This window comes from Rhineura floridana, chromosome 5 (genome assembly GCF_030035675.1).
Source record: "Rhineura floridana isolate rRhiFlo1 chromosome 5, rRhiFlo1.hap2, whole genome shotgun sequence".
Taxonomy (NCBI): domain Eukaryota; kingdom Metazoa; phylum Chordata; class Lepidosauria; order Squamata; family Rhineuridae; genus Rhineura; species Rhineura floridana.
The window spans coordinates 66,086,842-66,111,525 of NC_084484.1; the positions used below are offsets into that span (position 1 = coordinate 66,086,842).

General features: G+C 43.3%; 1 protein-coding gene and 1 long non-coding RNA gene across 3 annotated transcripts in view; one reads left to right on the forward strand and one right to left on the reverse strand.

Annotated features, from left to right (window-relative positions):
• Positions 1 to 24,684, forward strand: part of CD99 (CD99 molecule (Xg blood group)) — a 50,550-nt gene that overhangs the window by 21,440 nt on the left and 4,426 nt on the right. Inside the window, exons 4-9 of the mRNA XM_061627035.1 lie at positions 3,505 to 3,540; positions 7,594 to 7,677; positions 8,472 to 8,528; positions 16,602 to 16,640; positions 19,679 to 19,789; positions 20,054 to 20,107. Of these exons, the coding sequence (XP_061483019.1) occupies positions 3,505 to 3,540; positions 7,594 to 7,677; positions 8,472 to 8,528; positions 16,602 to 16,640; positions 19,679 to 19,789; positions 20,054 to 20,107 (381 nt within the window). The remainder of the gene's footprint in view (positions 1 to 3,504; positions 3,541 to 7,593; positions 7,678 to 8,471; positions 8,529 to 16,601; positions 16,641 to 19,678; positions 19,790 to 20,053; positions 20,108 to 24,684) is intronic.
• LOC133384986 (uncharacterized) overlaps positions 16,722 to 24,684 on the reverse strand; it is a 47,046-nt gene continuing 39,083 nt past the window's right edge. Inside the window, exon 5 of one of the 2 annotated variants that reach the window (XR_009762744.1) lies at positions 16,722 to 16,960. This is a non-coding gene — a long non-coding RNA (uncharacterized LOC133384986). The remainder of the gene's footprint in view (positions 16,961 to 24,684) is intronic. The other variant, XR_009762745.1, reaches the window with a different exon arrangement.

A 24,684-nucleotide genomic window follows, 5' to 3' on the forward strand; every position in this document is an offset into this window, starting at 1 on the left:
GCAGTTGAGAGTCTGATAGAGCCAGAGCAATAAAAGCCTGCGCCCTCTCATCATTCCGTGTCCAGGCCGCTGTAAGGGGTGCAGGGGGTGTACCATCAATAGCTTCCCATAAATCCTCTTTTATCAGGAAAGCACGCATCCTTGGCTTCCAGCTGCCATAATTCTTTTCCGTAAGTTTCTCCATTGGCAAGCCTCCAGACAAGTTTACAGCCATGTTCGCTCACCTCTGTCTGGCACAATCAATCACGCTGCCCTCTGGATCTCCGTCTGCCGTTCAGACCAGCCACTTACTCCTGTGTAATGCGCTGTGGATCTGGGCCCATAACCCTGTTGATGTGTGAGTGTTGTTGCGTGAAACAACACGTTACTTTGGAGTTAAGTTGAGCAAGAAACTTCACAGAGGCTTGAGAAAGTTTTAAGAGTCTTACTCAGACACTAAGGCTTGCAGCAGTTACAAGCAACTTCATTCCCCCCCCCCCTTTGGTACGTCATCTCTCTCCAAAAGCAAAAGTAAGACAGACACAGAAGAAGGAAGAACTAACAGCAGGCTGTTACAACTTTCCCAGCTGTTATCTCCCATTACCATGACAACCTGTCTGGCCTTGGATGTCTGCTCTCTCAGGCCAGGCACAGCAGATAAGGCTGCTTCTCCAGACACGTCTTGTAACTTTCCAGACTTTCAGACTTGATGGAAAAACACTCAGTGACAGTACAGTACAATGGTCAACATTTGAACAAAATAGGAAAATTATGGTCATGTTTGGCAGAGTATTAACAAAGATGTGAAAAGATGGGGGGGAACCAACTTTACTTTGATGGATAAATTGGCTGTGATAAAAATGAATATAACACCAAAACTTACCTTATTTCAAGTTCTTCCTATTGAGGTCCCTTTAAAGCAATTACGTTTATGGCAGCGACAGATAAATCAATTTATTTTGGGGCAAAAAATAATATGGGTTAGTAAAAAAGGTTTATATCTTAACTCTAAAGTGGGAGGATGGGGAATTCCAAATTTAGAAATGTATTATTTGGCAAATCAAATAGGCCATATTATCCCATTTGTATTCGGAGATATACATAAGCAATGGGTACAAACAGAAATGATTTCAAAAGAAGGGATCCCAATGAATGCCTTTCCCTTTCTTAAAAATAAACTCTGATCTTTGAATGAAATGAAAAATGGATTCACATAAACAATATTTAAGGCCTCAAAGGAAAAGGTAATGGTTTTATTTATTTATTACATTTATACCCCACCTTTCTTTTCATGATAGAAACCCAAGGTGGCTTACATATGGTTCCCAAGCAGTTTCCCATCCAGGCACTGACCAGACCTGACCCTCTTTATCTTCAGTGGGGAGCTAGTCTTATGTGCCTTCAGACCATAGCCTGGGACCTGCAAAGTTTTACTTCCTGCAATGTCTCCTCTGATTCCCTTGGCATACCACCCTGTGTTTTTCAATAAAAATCATATGTATGATGTTAAGGGCTGGTGTGCCAAGGGATTAGATCATCTCTGTGATCTTTATCTGAACGGAATGCTCATTGGAGAAGGTCCCATGGTTATTATGGGAACAAATCATTTTTTTAAATAATCTAGAAATAAAAGAAGCTGCAACACACAGATTTACCATATTTAAGAGATTAATACTAGCTTTAGAGATGGGGGCGAATTTTGGCATTTTCAGATTTGTTACCGAATTCTGACAGAATCTGTAAATCTGGAATGTCTTTGGATTGGGTTTGACTAATGCTTGTGACTGTCAGCAACGCTGGCTTTTTAAAAAAACAAATCCATGGCTAATTGGACATAGTTATTAACATAAACAGCTTCGCTGTGAAGTGCTACAGTATGTATTCCTTTGAGGTTCTGTCTCAAGGAGATGATGATAATCGCCATTAACATCTTTGGTCAGCACCACAGTAACCTGAGGCAAGAGGCAGAATTGACAAGCAATCATCTGCCTAATTTAAATTTATATAGAAAACCCAAGAGACCATTGATGGAAAATTACCAACAGCATTAGCATTTTTGTTAGCTATTACAAGCAGATTGAACATATTCAGAGAATTCAAAGGGCCTGACATCTAATACATGGATGACATAGGAGGAGACTCATCAGAATTAAAATTGTGGTGGGAAAAGGAACTTGGAATTGAAATAGATAGGGAAGAGTGGGTAACACAATGGAATAAGCCACTACACCAAAAAATAGCAACTAAATACAGAGAATTTTCTCTGAAAATCATATATCAGTGGTATCTGACACCTAGAAAAATAGCATTGATGAACCCAGGAACATCTTCAATGTGCTGGAGGGGGTGTCAAAGAACCGGTACTTGTGTACATATGTGGTGGTAGTGTCAAATTTTGCAGATTTTGGTCATCTGTGATTAAGGAGATTGAACACATAACCCAACAAAAAAATCACATTGACACCACAATTAGCAATATAGAATTTATTTCTGAATGAAATAAGAAGTTGGTGTGTTTTTTGTTGGTAGCAGCAAGGATTACGATTGCATGATCTTAGAAAGATCTTAAAGGAGCAAATACAGAGTCTTGATATAAAACAGAAATTAATAGAAAATTTGGTACCAGATCTGAATTGGATGGCATTCTAGTACATCCCTAGTACAGAGTAGGATAAAAATCCAAATGGATATTGTCAGCATGCATCCTTGATCACCTATGTACATGGAAGTGTATACATGTCACAAACGGAAGTATGATTTCCAAGATACTGGGCCTAGAGGTATGCCATGCCATGGGGCATTGCCTTGTACACCAAGTATGGGGGAGGAGTAACAACAGAATGCCAATTTTGATGAAAAATTAAGGTTTTTATTTGTTACAAAATTGAAAAATGGCTAATGAGTACAGATATATACTCGAGCATGATCCTGCCTGGATCAAACAGCTCTGCTTAACTATTTCTTTGGACTACAGAGGGAGGAACAGAGGCAAGAGCAGTTGCTGTTGCTGTATATTTTGGTGGGTAAAGAAGGTCATGGTGGGATGGTAGAGAACTGCCGGGCTGCACTGGAGACCTAAATGCAACCGGGAGGACCTAAAGTGTAAATGACATGTTTGGACCACCCAAGAGTAGAAGGAAGAGTGAAATTAGGGAAATGCCAGGCCAGCAAGTTACTTTTGTCATTAACATGACTGACTTACTATATTTCAGATTGGGTCGTGTGTTTCATAGCAGTTGAAAGAACCCACTATAATTTTTTTTAAAAAAAACTATCAAAGCACTCTGCTAAGATCACTTAGCAAAGCAGTGATTACTGTTCCCCATCATTCTCTCTCACTTATTATAAGGTGGGGAGACATTTTTTGTTCCTTTCCACCCTGTGGTTTCTATGATGCGTGTTCAGATTTCCTCCTGCCCCCTTTTTCTGCATGAGGTACTAATTATTTTTAAAATCTTAGTAATTTTACCTGAAATATTTTGCTTCTGGGAGAAAAATTATAACAGCCTTGTTTTTCCTGTTTAGATGATGATTTAGGTTTTGACTTGGAAGACGCCATTAGTAAGTATTGCCGCCACTCTATATAAGTATAGCGAGTATGTTGTTTTGGAAAGTTGACATTGTACACCATAAGTGAATATAACTGACAAGGCAGCAGCTCATTTGGATCCAAGACTCTACTTAAAATTAGCCAGAGAATTTCCCTGTCCATCTTCCATAACGTCTTGCATACTATCTCAAATGTTGCTGGGCTACAATCAATCGTTGGGCCATGCTTACTGGGGTGATGGAAGCTGTAGTCCAAAACATCTGCAGGCCCAGTTGTAGACAGCTGATGTTGCGCTACTGCTGCCGTTTCCCTTTCCTATGCTCTTTGCATACATGCTTTAGTCACTGCTGGTAATTTGTACGTCCCTCACCTGGATGTATTAATAATTAGAAGGACATCACATTAGTACTGACTGTGAGGAAGTAATGTACAGATTAAAGGGGCTTACTGAGATGTCTCTACCCCGTAATAATATTGTTTCTGAACCAAAAGAAATTTGGGGAAACTGATGGGGAAATTTGCTTGTCCTGCTGTTGTCTGGAACCCCTCACCAAGGAACTCAGGGTAGCGTACATCCCCATTTTTTCCTCACAACAATCCTGTTGGGTAGCTGAAGCTCAAGAGATACTCACTGGTCCAAAGTCACCTGGCGAGCTCCATGTCTGAGTGGGTATTTGAACCCTGGTCTCTCAGGTCCTAGGCCAACACCCTGAACACAACACCACACTGGTACTTCATCAAGTACTATAGCTAATAATTACCAATATTATGCACATTTTATTTAAGTTGAAATACCCAGGTTTTTTGTTGTCCTCATGCTTGTGATAAATTACTGAGGTGGCCCTCACTAAATGAACTTGGTACCAGTTTTAACCCATTTGAATCAGGTGTGTGTGTGTTTGGCTCTATTTTAAATATTTTCCCTGTATTACAGTTCGTTCCTTGGTTAGTTTTCAAGAAGAATCTTAAGGGTTGGCAGCAAATACCCTTGAGATGTATTTGCTTTTATAGTAGAATTTGGTAATTTTCCAGTGAGGTAACAAAACAATTAACCTGTACATATTAGTGCTTTCGCACACAGTTCCCATCTAGCTCCCTATCTTGGAGATATTTTCAGCCCCCACCCATCTTCTTTCTTTCACTATTGTGTATATTCCTGTTAATATATGCAGCATAATGGCTGGTTCAGACACAGACCTTGAATATTGAGGCAGGCACCTCTTATATACAGGCACCAGCATCAGTCTTTGTGCGTCCTCTTTCTCTCTGCCCATTCACCTATTCAGAGCACAGCCTTGTCCTGATTTCTTGGATCAGTTTCAGATGGTACAGCTTGAGGACGTTGACAAGGTGCTTGGACAGGTTCGTGCAACCACTTCTGTGCTGGATCCTTGCCCTTCTTGGCTAATAAAAGCTAGCAGAGATGGAACAGCTGGCTCGGCCAGGGAAGTGATTAATGCCTCTCTGCAAGAGGGGGTGGTCCCTGGCCGCCTGAAAGAGGCGGTAGTGAGACCACTCCTGAAGAGACCCTCCCTGGACCCAGAAAACCTTAATAAGTATAGGCTGGTGGCAAATGTTCCATTCCTGGGCAAGGTCCTTGAACTACTGGTGGCAGGCCAGCTCCAGACACTCTTGGATGAGACCGATTATCTGGATCCATTTCAGTCGTGTTTCAGGCCTGGTTTTGGCACGGAAACAGCCTTGGTCACCCTGTATGATGACCTTTGTCGGGAGAGAGACAGGGGGAGTGTGACTCTGTTGATTCTCCTTGATCTCTCAGCGGCTTTCGATACCATCAACCATGGTATCCTTCTGGGAAAACTGGCTGAGTTGGGAGTGAGAGGGACTGCATGGCAGAGGTTCCACTCCTACTTGGTGGGTCGACTCCAGAAGGTGGTGCTTGGGGAACATTGCTCGGCCCTGGGGATTCTCCAGTATGGGGTTCCACAGGGATCAGTTCTGTCCCCCACGCTGTTCAACATCTACATGAAACCGTTGGGTGTGGTCATCCGGAGTTTTGGAGTGCGTTGCCATCAGCACGCAGCTCTATTTCTCCTTTTCATCTTCTTCAGGTGGGGCTGTCAATGTGCTGAACCAGTGCCTGGCTCTGACAATGGACTGGATGAGGGCTATTAAACTGAGGCTCAATCCAGACAAGACTGAGACGCTGTTAGTGGGTGGTTCTTCTGACCGGATGGTGGATGTCCAACCTGTCCTGGATGAGGTTGCACTCCCCCTGAAGGAGCAGGTTTGTAGCCTGGGGATTCTCCTAGAGCCATCTCTGTCACTTGAGGCTCAGATAGCCTCGGTGGCACGGATTGGCTTCTACCAACTTTGGTTGGTGGCCCAGCTACGCCCCTATCTGGACAGGGATAACCTGGCTTCAGTTGTCCATGCTCTGGTAACCTCCAAGTTAGATTACTGCAATGCGCTCTACATGGAGCTGCCTTTGAAGACGGTTCAGAAACTGCAGCTTGTGCAAAATGCAGCGGCCAGATTGGTAACGGACCAGATGGTTCGAACATATAAAACCAATTCTGGCCCACTTGCATTGGCTGCCTGTATGTTTCCAAGCTCGATTCAAGGTGCTGGTTTTAACCTATAAAGCCTTACATGGCTTGGGACCACAATACCTGATGGAACGCCTCTCCTGACATGAACCTACCCATACACTACGCTCAACATCCAAGGCCCTCCTCTGGGTGTCTACTCAGAGGGAAGTTGGGAGTCTGTCAACAAGGGAGTGGGCCTTCTCAGTGGTGGCCCCCAAATTATGGAATGATCTTCCTGATGAGGTGCGCCTGGTGCCAACACTGTTATCTTTTTGGTGCCAGGTCAAGACTTGCCTCTTCGCCCAGGCATTTTAAATTTGTATATTTGTATTTAATGTTTTTAATTGTTGTAAACTGCCCAGAGAGCTTTGGCTATGGGGTGGTATATAAATGCAATAAATAAATACCACCAACATCTAAAAGCTCTAGAGCAGTCTTTCCCAACCTTTGGGTCCCCAGATGTTGCTGAACTACAACTCCCATCAGCCCCAGCCAGCATGGCCACTGGCCAGGAATGAAGGGAGTTGTAGTTCATCAACATCTGGGGACCCAAAGGTTCGGAAAGGCTGCTCTAGAGTGAAGGTCTCTTTGTTCTTACACAGCTGGCCATTTTTGTGGCAGTCAGCCAGAGTGTCATCTATTTGTAAAGTGCTGTATGTGCATAAACTGTGGATTCACATTAAAGGTTCTCTGCATAATTGTAGAAAGTGCCTGAGTCTGGCATACACTCCCATGTCATACATAATGAGGCTGTTTGTGACATGAAGAGTATGTGACATTTTCATTTGTCCTGTGTAATATAGTTATTGTTGTGCATTTCTGCACCACCGCTCCAAATGCCCCTCCCACAAATGCTTTTTCCACTGGGGAATTAAACCAACTATGGGCACTTCTATGGAGCAACCTATTAGACAGCTCATATTCCAAAACAAGTATAACCAGGGGTGTTGTCGTCTGGGGTCTCAGGGGGTCTTAGTCCCTTTACTTTTTTGGGAGCAGGTCCCTGCCTCCAGCATCCTACAAGCCATTGAGAAGAGCCATTGAGAATGCGTCCTTGTCTTTTCCTACCAATCAGAGTGAAAGGAGGTAAGTCAGCTATTGAGAAGAGTCTTCTCAGTGGCTAACACTACACTTTCATGCTTTTTGGCTCTTAGGAACATCTGTTGTTGTAAGAGAAGGTATTAACAAGGATCTCATTCTCAATCCAGCAGGAAAAAGGGAAAAGCCCTCTGCCAAACACCTCCTTAAATCTGGATGTGGGGGGTGGGGATATGAAAGCCGCTAAACAAGAAAGTGACAGAATAATATGGGAGCGTGCATGGATGTTATGTACATACGCCTGTGTATTGGCCTTAACCTAGAGTATGCTTTTTACTGTTATGGGCGGGCTTTCAAGTACCTTATTTATTCTACTTAATGAACAGGGAAAATGTGATATCATTCTTATAATGTCAGATCCTCTAGGTTGTTTCTGCTTTTCATGTTTTGAATCATCTCTCTCTCCTTTGGTAGATGACCCCAGCAACCCAGCACCAGCAGCACCTCCTCAGCCAGTACCACCTCAGCCAAAGCCTGGAAGTCATGACAACTCTGGCGGTAAGATTCTCTGGAAATACATCTTCAGAGCCTAGGCTGACAGTACCAGTCGTGGTTAGTAATCCAAAATCTACTAGGAGGTTAGAGAAGAAAGATGATAACTTTCATCTGTGTTTTGCTGCTGCTTCAAATCTTTGAATATTTCACCATCTCCTAAATTTACAGCCTAGTGCAGATATAATACTGCTGATGTCTTAACCAAAGCTAAGGAGTTTAGCAGTGGGCCACAGGACTCTGGCAATCCCTCCCGCTCTTTTGTCCCACTCATTCTTCCACTCCCTTCTTTTATCAGCATTAAACAAGAAGGAGATTTACACCAGCCCTGATCCTAATCAGGGATTAGAAGTGATTTGTGAACCTAGTTAGAACTAAATCAGCATTGCTTGTACTCCAGACCTTTTGAAGGAAATGGGGACCAATTTAGAAAAAAGTCTTGGATAACATAAGTAATAAAAGGGACTGCAGGGGGTGAGTGCTGTCATCCTGATAATCACATAAGTGTATGATACCAACATCTTTCTGAAATTGCACCAGCATGACTGTTCATCTTGTCCACCTTAAGCAACTTCAGACATTAGGTCAGCAAGTCTTACAACCTATCCTTAACCAATTTAGTTTAATTCAGTGGGACTTACTTCCTGGTAAATATACTTGGGATTATAGCTTCCATTACAGACTCTAGAAAAGCACCAAGAACACCATGGTGTACTTCCAGAGAAAATAATACATTTAAATTATGTGGTTGGTGTTTTGTTTTTTAAAAGCTTTTTCTAACAAATTTTCTATTTGTAAAGGATTTAGTGATTCGGATTTATTTGATGGTCAATTGCCTGCGGATAAGTCAGAAGAAGGTAAGTTTACGACGTGTGTTGCTTTTTTAAAAGCATAGGATTTGCATGTTTTGCTTTAAATAGAGAGGGAATAAAGTAAAAATTCAGATTGTGGTGTGGCATTCAATTTGGTACTCAAACAAATTAAAAATTTTACTTGGAATTACTTGGCCACAGGTTCCCCATCTCCAACAGCAATTTCCCTTACATTGTTTAGATGCCAAGGGTGGGTGGAGGCGATGAAAACTGTGTGCATCAGTGTGTGCTTCCTAGAAATAGTTGCCTGGGGAAAAAATAGAACTTTTAAATAGATTTAATGATATTTCAATTTATTCTGTTACTAATTAATTTTGTGAAACAATGAATGTCTAAAAATGGGGGGAAATTCCTGTGGCACAGTATAGCAGTGGCAAAGGTTTCACCTTACATCCTTGGCAAGGATTTAAGAAATGGCCTCAAATAATGTAATTTAGGTTTTTCAGACTTGTTAGTATCTTCTGAGCAAAAAAATTGTAAAATCAAACTGAGGGAGGGGTTTTAACCCATTTGGTCAAGTTCACAGCTGCAACTTGCAAGGACTCTAAAATAGTTCACTTACTCACCGACCCCCAGTTTCCAGCATATGGCTTACTTTGCAATATATGATATGAGATACACAGGAAAACATTCATTAAGAAGCTTGAGAAAGCAGATGTATATTTAAAACTGACCAGGAACTTCCTTTATATCCAGTGGTTAAATAAGCCAAAATGATCACAGTTCTACATTCTCAGAATCCTCTTTGTTTTCTAAACATTCTTAATTCTTCCATTTTTTAAACAGTTCTGAGCTTAAACACATTAATGCTTCTGTTCTCTGTTAACTCTTTAGAAAGTACCGTATATTCCGGCGTATAAGACGACTTTTTAACCCAGGAAAATCTTCTCAAAAGTCGGGGGTCGTCTTATACGCTGGGTGCTGAAAAAGAGCGGGAAAATTAAGTCAAAAAATGACAGAGAAGAAGGGGCAATGGCGGCCGTATGCTGTTGAACTGGGGAGAAACTGCCCAGCACAGGCTCGCAGGAGCAGCCGCGGGGCCGATAGCCGCACTAGCGGCTCTGAAAAAGAAAAACCCCAGGAAGGGACGGCCAGGAGAATACTGTGAAGTGTAAGGCAGCAGGGACAAGCAGCCGACGGCGCCGACTGCAGAGCTCTCCGCGGCGGAATTTAAAGCAACGGAGTGCGGCTAAGGAAAAATAATCTCTCTAATGAGAGAGCTGCAGGCTCCCGTGGAGCGCGGCAATACCCGGGCAAGCTAAAAAGAGGTGGCGGGGAAAGGCAGGGAGCCGCAGCCGCAAGCTCCCACCTGAGAGAGAACCGCAGCCACGGTCTCTCCAACGATGCCACAGAACGCGGCTCGAGGCAGCCCAGCCCAGAAAAGCCGCTACGGGAAAGTCACAGCCGCAAGCTCGCAAGGGCTGTGACAGAACTCAGGGGGAAAAGCTCGGAAACGGCCAAAGCCGTAGAGACCCGCAGCCGCGGTCGCTCTAGGGGCCGTCAGACAATCAACAGGGAAAATAAACTGCCCGGGTAAATGAAATAAGCTGAAATAAGCAGTGAAAAGCAAGACAGGGGAAGGGAAGGACTAGGGAGACACACAAGAAACACTACCTCCGCACCCTGTCAAACAAACATACAAACAAATACTTAGCTAAATGCTACGCTATAGGATCTCAATCTTGTTCGTAGGAAGGCAAGAATGAACTGGAGAGTGGGAGGGGCCTGACGCCCCTAGTCTTGACTTCAAAGACATTCTTGCCTTCGCACGATAGGCTTTGTATACAACAACCAGCCAATCGCCGGTAAGGTACATCGCTTGCATGTCATAAGCAGGGGTAGTCTTATACGGCGAGTATATCCCAAACTCTATATTTTAACTGGAAAAGTTGGGGGTCGTCTTATACGCCCAGTCGTCTTATACGCCGGAATATACGGTAGTATGTTATAGCTTCTTCCCTTCCAACAATTGTATCTCATCATGTGCAGAGTTGCCCTGTTATATCTGAAACAGTCCCAGCCATTTTGATAACAATCTCCTTTCAGATGGGCAACAACAGCACTAAGAGCTTGTTGTCTAGCCTGCCAGTTATACCATCTGACATGTTTTATCTTAGTCTTCCTGTACGTTCTCTTTAATGAACTGATTGGTGTGTTTCATTTCCCCCCCATGCATTTCTACAAAAAACTGTAGGATATTCATTGGTCCATCTACTGTCCTTCCCAGTTTTTCTTTATAATCTCTAACAAGCCTCTAGGCTGTGTTCCATAACAACTTAAATGGAGAAAACCCCGTTGAAGATTGAGAGACCTAATGACATTCTGAACAGTGTCTGCTATTGCACCCTGAGATTTGGGGAAACAGAGTTAGGCTGCAATCCAATACACACTTATCTGGGAGTAAGTTCCATTGACCCTAATGGGACTTACTTCTGAGTAGACTGGATTGCAGCCCTAATTTGTCACCCTGATTTACTTTCTCAAAGAAAACATTGCAGATTTTTCCTTCTGTAATGTGGCTGACTTGACTCTTAAGTCTGCTTTTTCCATCTACTCATAACCATTTACTCATTCAATCTGCCCCTTAGGAAGAATGTGGTTTTTTCCTTCCTCAAATAAAGTGAGAGGAAAGATCTCCTCTGTATTACAGTCTGCTTTATAGCACTTTCTCTCACTCATTTGCATGTAGCAACTGCAGCAACAGTTGGGGCTTAGAATTGTTCATAATTCCTTCAAAGTTTGCTAAGTCCATACCCAGCTCAGAATGTGGGAATGCACCTCTTTCTAGAGGTGCCATTTTTCCATCTGTATGTCTACCAGTACTAGTGGCAAACCCCTAGAGTCTAGTAGCTCCTTTTTCCAAACAGTGTAATTTCTTGCCGCGCTAGACAGCTTTTGCAAGAAGTAGGCACAGGGCTGAAGCACCCCCTTTTTTTGGCTGGTTGTAATAACACTGCTGTGATGGCTATGTCTGAGGCATCCATCTCCACTATGAAAGGTCGATGGGGGTCTGCATGCTGGAGTATGGGTTCTGAGGAAAACAGCAGCTTCAATTTCTCGAATGCTTGGTGGGCTGCGTCAGTCCAACAAAAGGGGCCAGGTCCTTTCAAGCAGTTGGTTAATGGGGCCATCATGTTAGAGAAGGCAGCAATGAAACATTTGCCAATTACTACCAACTCCAGAAACTTCTGTAAGTCCTTCTTGGTTTGGGGCAGGTGCCAAGAGACTACACTGCACACCTTCTCCAGGTTCATCTCAACCCCCATGAGGGTAATCTGATATCCCAAGAAGTCCAGGGTGATCAAGTCAAAGCCACACTTCTTGAGCTTCGCGTACAAGTGATGCTCTCTCAGTCTTTGTAACACTGCTTGGATGTGCGCTTCATGCTGATTTGGGGAGTCAGGGTAAATAAGGATGTCATCTAAATAGACTATCACAAAGCCGTCCAGGTAGTCTCGGAAGATGTCATTCATGACATTTTGGAAGACGGCTGGGGCACTCGATAGTCTGAATGGCATGATCAAGTAGTAGAAGTGGCCATACCGGGTCTTGAAGGCAGTCTTCCACTCATCTCCCTCTTTGATCCTGACTAGATTATAGGCTCCGTGCAGGTCCAGCTTGGTATATATCTTGGCTGTTCGCAAATGCTCCAGCATTTTGCAGAGGAGAGGCAAGGGGTATCTTTTGGGGATGGTGATCTTGTTTAGCTCCCAGTAGACTTGACAAGGGTGTAGCTCCCCACTTTTCTTCTTGACGAACAGCAACAGGGCCCCAGTGGGAGAGATAGATGGTCTGATGAACCCCCACTGCAAGTTGGTGTCTAGGAACTCCCTCAGCACCTCCAACTCTAGCTCTGACAAGGAATATATTCACCCCAAGGGAATGCTGGCTCCCAGGATCAAGTCTATGGCACAGTTGTAGGGACGGTGGGGTGGCAGCTGGTTGGCTTCCTTCTTATCAAAAACATCCTGAAAGACTTCGTATTTTGTGGGCAGAGTAGCTTCTTTGGGCAGGGGCGTGACTGCCAAAGTTGCTGCAGCGACCGTTTCTGGAGGGTGGCAGTGCAGCTTGCAGTAATCCAACTGGAAGGTCACTGTAGCCTGCCCCCAGGAAATGACTGGATCATCATTACCACTGGGAATTGGGCAAGGCAGCTAGGTAAAACAATAACCTTTCCACATGACCCAAAGTCTCCACTCGTAACTCTGTCATGGCCCAAGTGACAGTACCCAAAGTCAGGGACCGCCCATCTATAGTTTCTACAGAAAGCTGCTTCTTGAGGTTGACGATGGGCATGCTGTGCTTCTTGGCGAAGCCCAAGTCCAAGAAATTGCTGGATGTGCCCAAGTTGCCCATGGTAAACACCTGGATGTCTTGACCTAATGGCAGACCTATGCGGACTGGCAGGTGGACTTTGGCAGGAGAGGTGTAACTTGAGGTCACTAAATCACAGTTGATCACAGCTCGTGGACCTCTATGAGAGCTGGGATTTGATGTTTTCCTGCACTGGGGACTGTTCCAATTTGGAGGAATATGTCTTAGCCAAGTGCCCTGCCTTACCGCAATATAGGGACAGCCCTTCCTTCCGACGCTTCTCTTTCTCCGCCTCTGTCAGGCATGGCTACACCTCCTATCTGCATGGGCTCCACCCCTATTGGCGTCAAGGTTCCCATGCTAGGAGAGAAGCAGGTGCAGGAGGAGAGGTATGGGAGGCAGGATTCGAGCCACCTCAGCTTTGCACTCCTGGCAACGACCTTCAACTCTGCTGCCTATCAGCAGGCACAGCTGGACCAGCTCTGGGAAAGTATTCAGCTGTGGGGTGTGCGCCAACTCATCCAGGATCTCTCTGCTGAGACCATTTTGGTAAAAGTACATTAAACTGAACTTGTTAAAGTCTGTCTCCTGGGCCAGAATACGAATAGTGTTTGTGTAAGTTGCTATGGAGTTTTTTCCCTGCCTCAGGTTTCCCAGTTGGCAGGACACAGTGTCTTTTCACTGGGGGTCTCAAAAGATCTCTGCCGTGGCTTCAATGAAGTTGGTATACTGGGTTAGCACAGGGTCATTGTGGAGCAACAATGGGGTGGCCCGTGGGGCAGCCTCTCCGTAGGAGGCTGATGACAAAGGCCACCTTCAATGAGTCATTAGGGAATTTCTACTGCCACACTTGCATGTAGAGCTCGCACTGGGCTACGAACATGGCAAACTGCTCTAGCTTCCCACCACAGCGGATGGGGATCCCCACTGGCGTCTTGACTGAGGGCACTGGCACAGGCTGGATGGGGCATTGCCCCTGCTAAATGGTATTCATCTGAGCCCCCAAATGAGTCACTTGGAGGCACAAGGTTTGGTTCTTGATCTGAAGGGACTGGGTTTCAGTTCAGAGGCTCTGTAGTTCCATTAACAAGGTCTCAAAGTCTCTCTTGTAGCCCTTCTCTGCTCCGCCACTCACTTCCATTTCTTCCGTCATGGGGTCATTGGCTGGAGGAGGTGATGGATGAGTCAAAACTTTCCTTCCCAGACTTGACAGTGGTGTTTTCTCTTTATTAAAACTAATGGAAACGGACCTCCTTCAAGTCGATTCCGACTTATGGTGACCCTACGAACAGGGTTTTCACGGTAAGCGGTATACAGAGGGGGCTTACCATTGCCTTCCTCTGAGGCTGAGAGGCAGTGTCAGGCCCAAGGTCACCCAGTGAACTTCATGGCTGTGTGGGGATTCAAACCCTGGTCTCCCAGGTCGTAGTCCAACACCTTAACCACTACACCACACTGGCTCTCATTAAATTAATAGACAGTTGTAATGCAGAGCACCTCATGAAACTAGCTACTCTTCCTAGGAGCTCAGCTTCTCTCTAGCACTAGCTAAGCATGACTTCGCGACTACAGACATTGACTCAGCAACTGGGTTTCCCCCTGAGTCTGCTTAAGTAGGTTGGGAGCATGTGTGCAAATGGAGGCTCCTCCTTAGCTGAGTCTGTTGAATTTCCCGCTTTGAGTGTCTTCGAGAGCCGGATGAAGGTGGAGCCTCAGTCATTCTTTTGTCTTCCCCCTCCGAGGGGGACTATTAACTGTCAGATTAGGCATGGGAAGTGGAGGTGCTTCTGGCTGGGAAGCGTCTGATGGGCCTGACTGAGCTCCCGCACGGGGGTCTGGAGTTGCGGGGACTGTGGAGTTCAAGTTGGGTCAGGGCACCCTCTAAGTCCGTTCCACTGCCAGTCCCCTCCCCAAGTGATTCGTCTCAGGTCGCGTCCTCTTCCTCTGTCTTGTCCCCACCTGCCCACTCTCGCCTGGTGGGGATCATGACAGCTTCTAACCCTTCTGCACGTATGTGGGCTATGTTAATGTTTGATTTGATTTAACATTGCAAAAATCTTTGGAACAGGTATGTTTTAGTACATGTGCCCTTGTTAATTTTTTTGTTTTGACTTGTAACTTGTAGTCCCTTAATTTCTTGGTGATACCACTGTTCGTATGTTTCCCATACATTAAGCAAAATCCTTCTCAAGGAATTGTGAACTGTTTGAACAAGCACAAGGTTCTTAAAAGGGAAAAAAACAAGCAATCAAGACAGTTTAATTGTAAGGACAGTCAATACCTTTTATCAAAAGAAGTTTAATCTAAGGATAATTTTTGCTCAAAATAAAACGAGAGTAGTTGCTTGCATGTCTGGGCTATGTTTTAATATGAGCTGACTCTGGTCAAGCAGGTACAAGAAGGTGGCGGCGGTGATGATGAATAATGATAGAGTCATAGGCTTTGGATGTATCTATGAATTTTGATGACCCAATCATTAGTAAAAGAAAAACAAAAAAGACTGGCAAGCCTGGAGCTAGAGAGAGAGGATAGCCCATGATGTTTGGTCAGGTAGCAAGAGATTAATTTGCTGGTGTGAAGCAGTAGGTAAGGACAGGGATCAAAATGAATTGTGGACTGTTCCTCCTATTCACAGTACCTTTAACACATCAGGACTAAAAACAGTTGGTGCGGAAATACCTCTGAAATAAGATTGCAGCTAAAAGGGAGAACTACCCACAATCTGAATGTTTCCTTTCTTTGCTGCCATCTCACTTTTATTTATAGCTGGTGCAGCACTAATTACATCTCTCTCTCTCACCTCCACCCCACAAATATTGAGAAGGGAAGGGTTTTTTTATGACCTTCAACATTCTCAAAGAACTGCTGCAGATCATTTCCTTCTGAAATCCCCGCCCTGCACCCATGTGTGTCACTTTAGGATAACACATTGTATATCTGATGAAATGGTCCACAAAAGCTTATGCCATAATAAATGTGTCAGTCTTTAATGTACCACAATACTCTTTGTAAAAATAGTTTATTAATAAATAGAACAAATATAACATTTGCTAACACTCTACTCACTTGATTTTGATGTAATTTGGAAAATATTTGTATTTAGTATTCCAGATAAGTTTGTTAAATCAAACTGCTTCTAAAATAAGAGACTGGATGCATAATAAACAGCAACTTGCTGTATTCCTAAGCAGAAAGATGGGATAATAAATGCCACTGGCTCGTATAAAACATTTGTTTAGCATCATATTTTTGCCATACTATGCTGGTATCCATGTTAGTAAACAATTATGGGCTGGTGCTTCAGCATAAGAATGTAACTGCACTTAAATGAAATCCCAACAATGAAGGGAACAGACATAACACAAGGGGGCATCATTCCAAAGTTGAGACTCCACTTGACTTGGGATAAGTGATAGGGCAGGTTTGGGTGAGCACTTTTGGCAAGGAGCACCAGCTAACTTCCAAGAGACACCACGCTGTATCTTTCAAGGACTATCATATGCAGAATGTCTTTGGTCACTATTGAACAATTAAGCAAGAAGAAGGAAGTGGCTCAGGCTTGGTTGTAAATGTTCATCTCCGTAACAGCACTGGTTCTTCGTGTACTGCTTATTTGTTAATACAAGCATCCTGCTGTCCCACTTTTACCCTGCTAATACTTGATTCAGAAGGTAGCACACTTTACTGTACAGGGGGGAAAAGATGCTGTGTGAAAAGCATATTCTAACAGAACTATTTTCATAGGTGGACGAAGAGACTCAGGTTCCAATGAAAATACAGAAGGTAAGCTTGTGTGTTCCTGTTACAGCATTTATAACGTTTGATTCTAAAGTAGTCCCTAAAACTTAACCTTTGTGCTAATATATAGTGAACGGCAGCATCTGTGTCTATGCCTTTATCTTTGCTGCATGTGTTCTGGTGCGAGTGTTGTGGGATAGAACTATTATTAATGGCATCAAACTTCGATTTACGTACTCACATTCAGGGGGGAGCACAACGTTTGACAAAAGTGAAGTCCAAAATGGCCACATTCGCATATAATCCAGGGTTGCTGGCTTCTCATGGTTTATTGGTAACAAGCAGTTGTTCTTGCAGGGCTCTCCCTGCAACAAGAGAGAGTGAGATAAACCAGTAAGCCACAATTAAGCTTGGGTTCCTGTGATATCCAAACCTAAGATCCTGGTTTGTTGCTCCCTAACGAGCAAGCCAGGGAAAAAGCAAACATGGAAAATTCTTGGAGGGGCCTTAAGGGGGCCACAAAAAAACTTTTGTGATCATAGCGGGGGACCCATAGAAGCAGACAAATAAAAACAGTGTGTGGGGGTGTCTATGGGAGCAGGAAGTAATTGTTTGGTGGCTACATGTGGGCTGCAGGTTAGCCACACCTGATGTGTAGGATTGCATAGTAAATGTTGATAACTGACCAGTGGGTGAAAGCAGATCAAATAGTTGTTGGGCAGACTGGAGAAGCTAATTTTTCATCAGATGAAAATGAAATGTCTGTGTTTAGAGATAGGATTCATATTTGGGAAACAATTATATTGGTGGTTCTTCTACCAAGAAAAGTGTCTTTTAACATTATTAGAGACATTGGTTACATTTAGTGGTTAACTGCAGAGCTAATATGCTTGAATTGAGATAATGTAGTATTAACCTATCATTCTTTAAGACAGGGATGGGGAACTTGTGGCCCTCCAGATATTGTGGGAGAACAACTCCCATAATCCCCAGTGGAGTTGGAGTCCAACAACAACTGGAGGTTCACAGGCTTCCCACCCCTGCTTTAAGAGAAGGTATTCACAATTTTAAAAAGCCACACTACATCTCGTCTTACATTTTTTAAAAAAACATATTTTAAATAAATCAGTTTTTATCCATGCTATCACTCCTTACAGTTGTTAGGAGCTTGTTTTCACTATATGATTTCCCCTCTCTCATTGTCTGAGGGTTTTTTTAAGGAAGCAGAAAACTGATGACCCTCCATCTTTCACCATTTTTTTTCTGGGAGGAAGTTGATCTTTCTGTTTCTCTTCCTATCCATTTCCTTGAAACCTCTCATGAGCCAGAATCCCTGTCAGTGATGACAACTACTGAGCCATCACTTTATGTGTATATGTTGGTTGGGAAGTTGATTGAACAGTGTTGTTTATTTATTATTATTTATTTATTACTTGAATTTATATGCCACTTTTCCATATAAATATGCTAAAAGTGGCTTACAATAACACAAAAATGCAAATGACAACATCAATAGCAATCAATTCAAAAACATAACAATAGTTTCAATTCATTTCAAAACATAACAATCCAACAATAACTCCAATGGATTACCTAAACATTATCACATTTACAGTCATCATAAAACAAGCTATCAATCAATTAAAAATATCAAATTAATAACATAACATTTCAATATTAATAACATAACATTCCAGTACAAAAGCTTAAGAACACACTTTTTTGTCACTCTAGCATTGATGTTAGAGTCTCTGCTGATGGCTGCTGTTATATGAAGATTCCATGTTCAAAGGCAGACTAACTCCAAGCACTGGTGGCTGGAGAGAACCCACAGTGGGAGAAGGCTATTGCTCGTAGGCTCCCCCAAAAAGCAGCCAGATGGACACTGCAGAAAGGCAAGATGCTGGGCAAGGCAACGCCTCGGTCGAGTCCCAGACGAAACAGAGCACCCAGGGCTCTCACAAATGCTCCCCGGAATGCACGACATGGCAGCACCCCCCAGCGTCCTCACTCTGTCACTTGGTGCCCCACCCTTCTGCAGCAGGCTCCATGACATGGCGACTGTAGGCAGGCAGGTGGACTGGCAACCTTGCATGTGGTGTGGCGGGCAGCAGGCGGTTCCTCACTCCAAATGTCATGCCGGACTCCTCTGGGTGCCCCTCCTCACCCTCCACCATGCTGGGGGAGGCAGCCATGGTGGTGTTGGCTGCTGGCTTCAAGCCCTCTGGTCAAGCCAAGGTGGATAAACACCAGATAGTATTAGCGATTTTGAGCTAAGCTCCCCCTTGCAACTGCAGCAGAAGAAGCGGTGCCGAGAGATAGTGGACGCCACAGCTACAGAGACCTCCGCCATATGCTTTTTTCTATACTGAGAAATTTGTGAGAGGCCAAATACAGTTGCTACAGCACCTCCTCCAACAAATATAGTCCCTTTCACTGCCTTCTGAAATGCCATTTTTTAAATAATTTCCTGACTGAGACCCTGTTCCTCCGAAGCTCAGCCATGCCGGTGTTGCTTTCTGAGGAATCTCTTACCTCCTGGGCTGAAGAGGAGCAGAGGAGGAGTTGTAGCTTGTGAAGTCATGGCGGATTTGGTTCTCAATGAAGTGTTATTTTGTACCGCTATTTCTACCTACAGCTGCCTGGAATTTTCAGCTAGAAACACAATTCATTTTGATGTTGGAAACCAGCACTTCCCAATATCCAGCTTGGAGTTTTAATGGCAAAGATTGTATTTGTTCTAGTGTGACTGTTCAGGCCTAACTGACCAGTGGGAACTCAGGGCCTTTCTCATTTAGAGGAAGATACTGTATAATAAATGCATTTCTTAATTTTCATCATTACTTGATTGTATAACATTCATTTTGAAATTTGCGTTTTTTGGAAGCTGTGAGTGGCTAACTTTTAAAGAAAATACTTACTTGGGAACAAACCCTATTAAACAGTGTGATTTCTTCCACATGTACATGCTTTGGATTGGCCTGTGTAGTTAATTTGTTTTTAAAAACACTCCGCCTTTTTTAAAAAGATGTACGACTTTTGAGAGGCAGATCAGACTAAACCTGCTTTTTGACTTTTCACAGGTTCTCAAGGAATGTTAGCTGGCATCATTAGCTCAGTTGTTGTGGCAATAGCTGGAGCTGTGTCGAGCTTTATAGCTTACCAGAAGAAAAAGCTCTGCTTCAAAGCAAGTGGTAAGGTTTTTCATACTGTTTGTTTTTGCTTTTTAAATGTTGCACCTAATGTTTTTCTTAACACTGACATGAGAAGGCATGTGTGAGAGGGAGACTCCATAACATGGCCACCTTATAACGTAAAATATCATACTAGGATTGTATTTCTCAATGTAATTGGAGGCCTACAGTTTGAACCACCCCCACCCTGGGTGTTAGTAACATGTGTAAACGCAATACTCTGTCTGAAGCACAGATGCATCTTAATTATTTTTGTCCCTACAGATCAAGAAAATGTTAATATGGAAAGCCAACAAGGAGCATATGCTGAGCCACCTGGTAAGGAATCCTCTTCATGAAAACAGAACTTAAATGTGATTCTTCACAAACATACATCTCAAGAGCTCAGAGTGGTTTTATATATGGAATTCTATATGGTCTTCCATCAAGACAACTTAGAAGGCCAGACCTACTACTAATGTGCCTTCAGTTTTCTCTTAATTCTGTCTTCCCTGGTAACCTATTGATTAGCTCAGTGGTTTATTGGCCCTCTTTACAGGACTGTTGTAAGATTGTGGAGATCATGTTTGTAAAATGCTTTGAGGTCTTAGGCAAAGCTCTCTATATAACCAGGAAAGTTCACAGTGCCACAGTGAGTTATATTTATTTCCTCCCCCCGATGTAGGAACATAAGAAGCTTATTCTGAGTCAGATCACTGCTCCATTTAGCTCACTATTCTCTAAACTGATATGGATTGTCACAGATTAGGACAAGCTGATTCTTATAAGTATCTTGAGATTTGGTTTCACGAGTCTAGCAAATGGAAAGTACAGGGATACTAACAAAGGCCAAAGAAAAACAAAAATATTCTCAAAAAGAGGTATATTTTGTGCTGGCGGCCATACAGGTATACAGTGCAAAAATTGTGGACCGCATTTTGTTTGGTACTTCAATAGGATTTCCAGGTCTTAAACTCTCTCTGGAAGAAATTCAGTCCATCGTTCCTCAGATCCATTACAGGTATGCCTAAATGTGCTGTCCTCAATTTGAAGAGTTCCTTTTAAAGATAAATGTTGCCCCAATAATTGCACTGAGGTGGAAACAGTCACCCATCTGTTCTTTTACTGAAGTTTTATCTTCAGAGGTAGAAAACACATGACCCATCTTCTCATGTTGTTTCCAATCTAATCTTTAGAGACTTTCTTACGTACTTTTCTTGAGGGAGCCAGTATCTTTATATTTGAGCATGTATGTACTGCCTTCAAGTCGATTCTGACTTATGGTGACCCTATGAATAGGGTTTTCATGAGGCTGAGAGGCAGTGACTGGCCCAAGGTCACCCACTGAGCTTTGTGGCTATATGGGGATTCAAACCCTGATCTCCCAGGTCGTAGTCCAACACCTTAACCACTACACCACAATGGCAGGTGACAAAATTTTTAAACATGTTATATTTCTCAGGCCTATTACAATTGTCAGACTGTGATTTTATTTTGTATTTATTGACTAGTTGGTTGACTGTAATGTACTAGTGCTACTGACCATCAGTGGTGCTCTGGGGTCACCCCTCTTGTAGTTTGGCTGGGTCTGACTTTATATTTCAGTGCCAGCTGAAGACTGTCCTCGTTGGAGAGACATTTCAGTTGTGACAGTTGATCAGTTTTAATGAAATGCAGGATATAAATAAATAAAATCTCACTTTTTTGGGATGGAGGCAAGTAAGTCCTGGCCTTCTTGTAACCACACAGAATATCTTTATCTCCTGACACTTTACACAGGGTCCTGCTCATGTTGGGCTTTGCATATGTGCGTGTGTCAGAATGTAGGCATGCAGACACACACACACACGTTTCTACAGGAAATGAGATTTTACTGCATCAGAAGCCCTTCATGGGGGTTGGAAGTAGGCTTGTTTATAAAATACCTTTCTCATTCTGTGCAGTGCACATGAAGTGACTTGCAGCATAAAAGCAATAACATTAGTTTTCAGCTATAAACAATTCTAGTTGAAAATCACCGTGATGAAAAAATCCCAGTAAACGCTATAAGCACCCAAATAAATGAAAATTCCTAAAGTAGTGGGGAGTCCTACCCTTTTTCATAAGTCTTTTGATATCAAAAGGTCTCCTTTGTGTCAAATTATCTAAACATGCATAAATGTTCTGTATGTTTATATATTTCCTTAGATTTTAAAAAATCTATATCTTAATATTTTGTCTGTTGCATGCTTCTAGTTTAGGTGTTGGAGCAACATTGAATTTTCACGTACATTTTGGTGCTTAATCAAAATTATGAAACCCAAGTAATTTTAGATCATAGAATCACAGAACAGTAGAGTTGGAAGGGGCCTATAAGGCCATCAAGTCCAACCCCCTGCTCAATGAAGGAATCCAAATCAAAAGCATTCCCGACAGATGGCTATCCAGCTGCCTTTTGAATGCCTCCAGTTATTTATCTGTAATAAAGGAAAATTCTAAAGTAAACATGTAAGGAACAATTTCAGCAAGAAAATAATGGAAAATGAATTATTATGATCAAGGGGATGTGTTTAACCTGAACTGCATGACTGAAACAACAAATGGTGTGCAGCACAATTCTGTGCATGTCTACTCAGAAGTAAGCTCCACGATGTCTAATGGCACTTACTCCCTAGTAAGAGTGTTTAGAATTGTAGCCTCAATTGTGAAAAATGATATCAGTTGTAATTAACTGGTGGTCATTGTAGTGGATTGTTGGACGCCTGACAGCAGCTTCTTATTGTTGGACCATGGATTAGACCAATTCAGCAATAGGCATAAAAACCTTGCGGTTTAAGAATGTACCTATAGCCCACAGATCTTTCTATCAAACTTTAAAAACCAGGGAAATTGGGCAGCCACAGTGAATGCACCAGGGGAGCAGGAGACCTGACCTCTTCTCTGAGATATTGTACTGCCCTACAAATTTGTCGAAATGCAAACACAATTTGGGTTGGTCTTTCACAGTCCAATCCACTTCCTGCATAGCTTGGAAGAATTTGATAATGCACAGGGGAAGAGGGGGATGGGAGCCGGCAGGACAGGAGGGGAGAAGGAGGGGAGGTTTGATAATATGCATGTTTGAGTTCAGTGGGATTTACTCCTGTGCAATCATGCTCAGGATAGGTAAAACTGACCATGGGGGGAGGAGGAGAAGAGGGAGGGAGGGCTGGAGTGGACAGGGGAGGAGGGAGGGAGAGGAGAGGAGAGGGGAAGGAGGGGAAAGGCAGGTCTGATAATTTGCATGCTTATTGAATTCAGTGGGATTTACTCCCGTGCAGTCATGGTTAGGATAGGTAAAACTAACTGTGAGGGGGAGGACGAGAGAAGAGGAGGAAGGGAGGGAAGAGGGGAGGGGGAGGGAGAAGGAGGAGATTGGATGAGGAGGGGAAGGGGCAAAAGGGAGGGGATGGGATGGAGGGGATGGCAGGTCTGAACATTTGCTTGCTTATTGGGTTCAATGTGATTTAGTCCCGTGCAATCATGCTTAAGATAGGTAAAACTGACCATGGGGGAGGAAGAGGTGAGGGGAAGAAGGAAGGGGGGAAAGGGAAGGAGCGTATTGGAGGGGGGCAAAGGAAGGGCATGTTTGATCATTTGCATTCTTATAGAGTTCAGTGGTATTTACTTCCATGCAATCATACTTAAGATAGGTAAAACTGACCATGGGGAAGGAGGAAGAGGCAGAAGGATGGGATTGGAAGCAGATGGGTGAGGGAGAGGGAGGGGCAAGGGAAGGGGCAAGAGGGAGGGGATAGGAGGGAGGTGAAGGAAAGGGCAGGTTTGATCTTTTGCATGTTTTTTGAGTTCAGTGGGATACATTCCTGTGAAATCCTGCTTAGGATAGGTGCAACTGACCTGGGGAAAGGGAGGAAATTGGGTGGGTGGGCACTGGGCAGAGGGGAAGCTCCTTTCCTTTCCAAAAGGAAAACGTGAACAGTATCATTGTTTTTCAGCATTTTCCCCACCTTCCCCTATTCTGCAGCAGGAACATGTAGTCTCCCACACAAATTTAAACCAAAGCTGTCCCTGGCCACATCCACACCAGAATAAAGATTCCACTTTAGACAATCATGGCTTCTCCAAAAGAATCCTCGGTAGTGTAGTTAGTAAAGGGTTCTGAGAGTTGCTAGGAGACACCCTGTTCCCCTCACAGAGCTTCAATCAGAGCAGCTGACTCTTAAACCACTCTGGCCACTAGAGCTCTGTCGGGAATAGGATTCTCCTCTCAGCACTCTTCACAAACTATACTTCCCAGGATTCTTTGCGGAAAGCCATGACTGTCTAAAGTGAAATCAAGGTCTGGTGTGGGTGCTGCCCCCTAATTAGCTAAGCCAAGCAGCTGCAAGTCTGGCTTTTAGAACACTTGATAGTTGGTTCTTACTGAGCATGCCTGGGCTTATTGACTCCAGTGCTAAATTTCTTAAATGAATTAAAAACCGGCCAGACACGTTTTTAACTTTTAAACTGTAGAAGATGAAGGTCAAAGTATGAGGCAAAGTCAGTAATAGGATTACAGGTACTCTGTGAACATGGCTGATTTTTAATTAATTTCAACAAATTATGAGAACACTGACAGAAAAAGGTCTAATAGGGGTCTGTTTTCCCCCCTTTCTTTTTATACTTTGAATTTTTGATTCTCTCTGACTCTTTTGTATCACCATGAAAATTTAGAGGGTTGTTAAGAAAGTGCTTCTGAGTTCAGGACTCTAAGTTTTGTAAGGTTTTGTTTTGAAATGAGTTTATGGAAGCATCAGGATGGCATGGGGGGTATTTTCAATTTAACATTGTGGAATGCGAAAAATCCATGTTGGCTATAGTATACAGTCACTCTCGTGGCTGTATAATAAAGCAAAGTTTAGAAGGACTTGGCTTTAGAGAAATGTGAATAGAATTTG